Source organism: Pipistrellus hanaki (assembly GCF_964339955.1).
Source record: "Pipistrellus hanaki genome assembly, chromosome: 4".
NCBI classification, from domain to species: Eukaryota; Metazoa; Chordata; class Mammalia; order Chiroptera; family Vespertilionidae; genus Pipistrellus; species Pipistrellus hanaki.
The window spans coordinates 958,225-965,122 of NC_140506.1; the positions used below are offsets into that span (position 1 = coordinate 958,225).

Here is a 6,898-nt window from a genome sequence, read left to right on the forward strand (position 1 = left end):
GTTTCGCTCCTCATGCAAAACAACCGTCTAAACATAATAGATGACATCAGCGTGGGCTTTTCAATTCCTGGATGGCAGCGTGACGGCCGGGCTGCATCCTGGGCTTGCAGACCGCGGCGGAGCCTGGCAGGACAGAGCGAGCGGCGCTGCCTGAGGGACCTGCCGGGGGCCGGGCGGCCGGTGCCATCCACCCCGCGCGTGGGCACCGGCTGGGCTCAGCTCCCCTGGTGCCAGCCGGAGCCCCCAAGGAGGAGGAGGAGGAGGAGGAGGAGGAGGAGGAGGAGGAGGAGGAGCAGGGGGAGGAGCAGGGGGAGCCAGCCCAGGGAAGCATGCGGGCCTGGCTGCTGCTGCTGGCCTGGCTGCTGGCCCCCGCGCCGCCGGCCCCCGCGGCCCCCGCCTGGAGCCGGGGCGGCCGGTACGCGGTGGACTGCCCACAGCGCTGCGAGGCCCCGTGCGCCAGCGGCCGGCGCTGCCCCCGGACGGTGCCGGACGACTGCGGCTGCTGCCGGGTCTGCGCGGCGGAGCGCGGGCACACCTGCTACCGCACCGTGGTGGGCATGGACGGCGCCAAGTGCGGCCCGGGGCTGCGCTGCCAGCTCCTCAGCACGGAGGACGCCTTCGGGGACCAGTACGGGGTCTGCAGAGGTGAGGGGCCTGACGCCTCGGGGACCAGTACGGGGTCTGCAGAGGTGAGGGGCCTGACGCCTCGGGGACCAGTACGGGGTCTGCAGAGGTGAGGGGGCCTGACGCCTTCGGGGACCAGTACGGGGTCTGCAGAGGTGAGGGGCCTGACGCCTTCGGGGGCCAGTACGGGGTCTGCAGAGGTGAGGGGCCTGACGCCTTCGGGGGCCAGTACGGGGTCTGCAGAGGTGAGGGGCCTGACGCCTTCGGGGGCCAGTACGGGGTCTGCAGAGGTGAGGGGGCCTGACGCCTCGGGGACCAGTACGGGGTCTGCAGAGGTGAGGGGCCTGACGCCTTCGGGACCAGTACGGGGTCTGCAGAGGTGAGGGCCCTGACGCCTTCGGGGACGAGTACGGGGTCTGCAGAGGTGAGGGGGCCGGTCCTCCCTGCCGGGCGCACGGTGGGAGCCGGCTGGGACGGGGCCTCTCCGCCCGTGGACCAGCGGGGACAGGTGGGCGAGGGACGGGCCAGGCAGGGGTGACCCGGGAGAGGGAGGCTCGCTCTGCCCGGGGCCTGGCCCGCGTGCAGGGAGCCAGACGCAGCCTCTCAGTCTGTCTGCGGGAGATCTTTAAAGCTGCAGTAAAGACGGTGCTGCCTCCTTTGCCGGGACTCTTGGGAGCCGCAGAGAACCCCGCTGGGCGCTGGGCGCTGGGTGCCCGCTCTCCTGCCAGCAGTGCCGGCGGCTGGCGCCCAGGGGAGCTGAGCCGAGCCGGTGACCTCCGGGAGGGCTGCCTGGCCTGGTCAGGGATCCTGTGATTCTGAGAGGTCCCGGTCCGAGGGCATTTCTCAGGATCAGTGTTTCCGAGGAGCCCGATGGCTCTGTGAGCCGGGGCTTCCTCCCGACAGCTCAGCTCTCCTCGGGGATGGGGGCCCGGAGGCGGGGAGCAGACGGTCCTCCTGGTTAGGGTTCGGTTGTCTAGGAGAGCAGGCCGTGTGACAGAAGCAGAGATAACCCCGAGAAAGGGGCGGGGGCTTCTGAGGGATGAGGCTGGGGGTCGCACGGACGAACAGGAAGTGGGCTAGGGTACGATGGAGCTGAGGGTCGGGCTGAGCATCTGGAGAATTCTCCTAAACACCCCGATGACGGTTAACACGCCTGAGACGCTGAGTCCGGGAGGAAGGACCTGCGGGTCCCGGGCTGTCACCGGCCAGAGCTGCTGTCACTGAGACGCCCGATGCCCTGGCCGGCCGTCAGCGGGACAGCACAGGGAGCTTTAGTGCCTGAGGGCCGGGGAGGCGCGGGAGGCGCTGGCCTGGTGTATTCCGTACATCTGTGTGCTTCTGTGACGCAGCCAGAGCTCAGGCGCCAGTCCTCCTCTTGTAGACAAACGAGTCACCTTTTCACCCTCAGCACACGCTGCCGGTTAGGACAGTTCGGGCTGTCCGGGTTTATTGGGGCACAGTTTAGTGAAAGGCAGACCGGTGGACACGTTTTTCTTCGGGGAATGTCCGCACACGTTTCTCTCAGCCGCACGGGGTCTGGGTTCCCCGAGGATCATGGGGCTTCTCAGCCAGGACACAGTCCCCGCCGTAGGGAGCTGGGGAGGGGGAAAGAGGGGGGGGAGGGGGTAGAGGCAGGAAGACAGCCTCTGCTTCTGTCCCGGCAGCAGCCTCCCGGGGACACGGGGTGAACGAGCCCTCCCACGGGGCAGTGGCTCAGGCCGTCGGGCACCGGGTCTCAGCAGGCTCTGTGTCCCCGCGTGACCCAGCCGCTGTGGCCGCGGTGCGTTTAAGAGACATTTAGGACGGCTCTTTGGCATCACCTGTGTGGCTGGTGTCTTTCCCTCTGCCGGGAGCCGGGAGCCGGGAGCCCCCAAGTCCAGAGCGGAGCCCGTGCCTTGTGCTGCAGGTGCCTCCCCCTGTCCCCCTTCACCTCCTGGGGATGAACGTGCCTGGACATCTGTGTGCTCGGCGCTGGGTGGCCAGGTAACCGTCAGCAGCCGACACTGTCTGCTGAGCACCCAGTCCCTCTGCCCGGACACCCAGGTGGGAACGGGCTGTGGCTCTGGTTTCAGTTACAGGTGCTTCCCCGGGAGGGTCTCAGCGGCCCCAGGAGGGCTCCCCGCGGCCAGGCCTGCAGTAGGGTTCCGGCCGGGACAGAGGCAGGTGCCCGCCGCTGCCCCCCGTGCCATCCTAATGTCTCTTAAACACACCGCGGCCACAGTGGCTGGGTCACCGGGGACACAGCGTGCTGAGACCCGGTGCCCGGCGGCCTGAGCCACTGCCCGGGGGAGGCCCGTTCACCCCGCGTCCCGGCGGCTGTGCCGGGACAGAAGCAGACGCCGTCTGCCCCCTGCATCTCCCACAGATGCCCCTGAGGACCGCCCGGGCTGGGGAGCAGCCGTCACCGCGGGCGCCTCGGCCGGCCTCTGTGTGTGGCTGTGCGCCGGCCAGGCCTCCTCACGCCCGGAGGCGGGCTCTGTCTGTCACGCCTGGCTGTGAGGGCCGTCCGAGCCACACGCCTCCCCCCGGGAACGCGCCCCTCTCCGCGGCCGGTAGCTTCCGGCTGAGCGTGCAGCTGGCTCTGAGCGCTCTCCGGCTCAGCAGGTGTGAGGCCGGGAGCCGCCCTCAGCTCGCAGGGCTGTCCTGGGGCCGCCTGGCCGGGGGTGAGGTCCGTCCGGCCTGTGGACGGGGCGGTGTGACGGCTGAGTCCTCCCGAGCGGACGGCCCTCGGCCCCGGCTGCTCAGAGGCCCTCCCTGGGCGTTGAAAACGAACCGTCTGTGCACACAGGGTTCAGAGCCCCCTTTTCCAAGGGGCTCAGCTGCCCCACGGAGCTGTCACAGGGTAACAGGCCAACCTGCCCACGGCTCCGAGGGGGGCAGGACCGGGCCGGCCCACGGCACTGGCTCTGAGCGGAGTCCCTGGCTCAGCTCCATGCAGTCTGTGGTTTCACGTTTGTTTATGGGCATGTTTACTGGGGTGGCAGCCTATACAATAAAGAGGTAATATGCAAATTGACTGGCACACCCTCACAAGATGGCTGCCTACAACCAGACCAGCAGGGGTTAGTGAGGGATGACTGAATGACTGAACAAACAGGCTGTGTGGGGCAACCAGGCTGGGGGGGGGGGGGTTGTGAGGGGCAACCAGGCCAGCAGGGGGGTCAGTTGGGGGTGACCAGACCAGCAGGGGGGGAAGTTGGGGTGACCAGGCTGGCAGGGGAGGAAGTTAGGAGTGACCAGCCAGGCAGGCAGGTGAGCAATTAGGAGCCAGCAGTACAGGATTGTCATAGGGTTTCAGACTTCCCCTGAGGGGTCCCGGACTGGAGAGGGAGCAGGCTGGGCTGAGAGCCCTCCCCCCACCCCCGCATGAATTCTATGCCCTGGGCCTCTATCTGGTGAACAAAAGTATATAGTTTTCGGGGTACAGTTCTGTTTTGTTAACAATAGTATACAATTCTATTTGGTTAACAATAGCACAGAGTTTCGGGAGTACAGTTCTGTAACCCATCGTCTGCACAAACGGTGTGTGCTCACTACCCCATGTCTAACCCCCTCCCCTCACCCCTGGCCCCGCACCCGGCCCCCGGCCCATTCCTCTGCCAGCGGCTGTCTGTGGGTCTCCCTCCGCTCTGCCCCCGCCCAGCGCCCTCCCCACAGTGTCAGTCTGCTCTGCGTCTGCGTCTGCGTCTGCGTTTCTGTGACCGGGTCTGCTGTGCTGGGCTGTTTATTTTGTTCGTTAGCGCCCCCGTTTGTGACTTAATGTCTGCTTGTGGAGAATGGGGTGTCACCTGACAGCCCGGTTCCCGCGGGGCTCGGCTCCCAGGCTGCGCTCCAGGCTGGACGGGGTGCGGAGCCCCTGACCCGCCCTCTGCCCGCAGACTGCCCCTTCGGCACCTTCGGCATGGACTGCAGGGAGACGTGCCGCTGTCCACTGGGCGTGTGCGACCGGGTCACCGGGCGGTGCCTGCAGCTCCCCTTCCTCCAGCACGCAGCCCCCGGGGCCGCCGACAGGGGCGCTCCCCACGCAGGTGAGCGGGGCGGGGGACACGGGGGGGACATGGGGGGGGACACGGCGGGGGACACGGGGGGGGGACACGCGGGCGGGGGACACGGGGGGGCGCACGGGGGGAGACACACGGTGGGGGGGCAGACACAGGCGGGGCAGCTCATTCTCCGCGCAGGCCTGACGGCGGGTTCCTGGGGTCCGGGTTTGGGGCGGGGGGTGAGGGGGGGTGGGGAAGTGGTGGTGTTCAGTTGGGTTGCTGCTGATGATGATTTTTAAAAAAAATTTATCAATAACTTAGACCAGTGGTGGGCAAACTCCTTAGCCAACAGAGCCAAACAGAGTCAACAGCACAACGATTGACATTTCTTTGGAGAGCCACATTTTTTAAACTCAAACTTCTTCTAATGCCACTTCTTCCAAATAGACTCGCCCAGGCTGTGGTGTTTTGTGGAAGAGCCACACTCAGGTGGCCAAAGAGCCTCCTGTGGCTCGAGAGCCGCGGTTTGCCGCCAAAACACAGCCCAACACACACCTGTGATAAAAAGAAAACCAGCGAAGGCCTGCGAGGTTCTGTAACTCGAGTTTCCTTGCTCTAATTAGCCGCGGGGCCGGCCATGAAGGCTCGGGCGCCTCAGGAGCTCAGGGCAGAGAAGGGTCCCTGACCCCCTGTGGCCGGGGCCCTGGAGCCCTCAGGCAGCTGTGCGTGTCCACGTGGGCTTTCCCGGTTCACACGCTGTGGCTCCTGGGAGGGTTTGGGCCCCGGTCCTGCCCGGGCTCCAGTCCCCTCTGCAGACTGAGGGCTCCCAGGTCATCGCACGGGCCTCCGAGGGCTGGCCCCCATTCCACCAGGTCAGCGCCTCAGCCTCCTACCTGCTGGGCACAACACTCTTGGCAAGTGAACTTCCTGGCTTCCCCTCCCTCCCGGGACACACATTCCCCGCGGAGAGCCAGCCTGTCTTACATATGTCCGCCCTCCCGTCTGCCTGGAGCCCCTCCTCCTTCAGGCTGGGCGGCGAGCACCTCGCTTAGCACGCTGTCCTCACAGCACTTGCTCGTCACGTGCACATTTATTAAGCACCGACTGTGTGCCAGGCCCTGGTGTGGCCACCAGCAGAACACAGCCCTGGCCTCGGCTCCGAGAGCCTGGTGGTGGAGGGAGGGCACCCAGGAAAAAGGAGAAACAACGCTGCCAGCAATGCACGTGGGGGAGGCGTCCAGGGGTGACAGGTGGGAAGAGAAGCCCCTCAGGCTGCCCCCTCGGGGGGAGGTGTGAATTACAGCGGGCGGTGAGCACACATCATTTACAAGACCCCGGAGGCCTCACGGCTGGTCCCGGTCGTTTCTCCCGTTTCAGAGCCTGACGCGGGGTCTGGCGACAGCAACGCGGTGACGCGGGAGCTCCGGAGCCAGCACGCCGCCCGCCCTCCCGGCACCGAGTGGTTGGAGCCACGCTGAACCCCGGCGGATGCTCCGGGCGAAGACTGTGGCCGAGCCCCGACCCCCAGCCAACACGCAGGAACCGCCAGCTTGTAGCGTAGGGGCATGCCTGTCCGGAGACCGACACGGCTCCGGGCGGCCAGAGACCACCGCAGGCCACTGACGCCCATCCGACCGCACACTTCGACTTCGTCACGCACCCAAATGCATGTAGCTGTGCCACACACGTGTAGAGTAGAGCTGAAGGACTGCAACGCCATCAGGCCACGCGGGCAGGACCGCCGCGAACGCCGGGGCCGAGGTCACAGCGAGTCCACGGTTCCCTAGCCCGGCTGCCCGTGAACTCTGGGGTGCACACGGACCTGGACGGGGCGGATGGGGCGCTCGGAGCGAGAGAATATGGGGGTGGGGTGGGGGTGGGGGTGATGGTGGGGCTTCCTTGTCATTGTACCACAGGATGTAACTGAGCTTTTCACTTTTGGAGAAACCGGAGCAGAACCGTCCCTGGAGTGGGGGCAGTGCGTGGGCGTGGGCGTTGCAGCCTGGATCGGCGTGTCCCCGGCTGCTCAGCTGGCTCCCGGCACCGGCTCTGGTGCAGGCGCTGGCAGGAAAGGCCGTCAGGCCGCAGCCCAGGCCGAGGGGGCTGGGTGGTGCCGCCCACCGGGGGGAGGTGTGAGGGTAAATATTTATGTATTTGTGTGCACGATGGTTAGGGCGCGGCACCTCCACGCCTGTGTGCATCACCCGCGTGGGAAAATGAACCCAGTGTGTTTAAAGGGGTTAGGATAAAGGTGTGACTCTGTAAGATTTCCCAAGGCCAAGGCTTGTTTA

The 6,898-nt window shown here is 66.4% G+C and overlaps 1 protein-coding gene across 1 annotated transcript; it reads left to right on the plus strand.

Annotated features, from left to right (window-relative positions):
• The first annotated feature begins 322 nt into the window (after positions 1-322).
• ESM1 (endothelial cell specific molecule 1) lies at positions 323-6,465 on the plus strand. Its single transcript, XM_084880527.1, has 3 exons — positions 323-645; positions 4,503-4,652; positions 5,985-6,465. Exons 1-3 carry the CDS (start codon positions 330-332, stop codon positions 6,083-6,085), a joined length of 567 nt encoding a protein of 188 aa, XP_084736653.1. The 5' UTR covers positions 323-329; the 3' UTR covers positions 6,086-6,465.
• Positions 6,466-6,898: the final 433 nt, after the last annotated feature.

Excerpts from the sequence above, each read along its gene's own strand:
- ESM1 (XM_084880527.1), top strand. The coding sequence starts at position 330 with ATGCGGGCCTGGCTGCTGCTGCTGGCCTGGCTGCTGGCCCCCGCGCCG. Across the intron at positions 646-4,502 it reads CCAGTACGGGGTCTGCAGAG|ACTGCCCCTTCGGCACCTTC; the intron begins GTGAGGGGCCTG and ends CTCTGCCCGCAG. Across the intron at positions 4,653-5,984 it reads CAGGGGCGCTCCCCACGCAG|AGCCTGACGCGGGGTCTGGC; the intron begins GTGAGCGGGGCG and ends CTCCCGTTTCAG.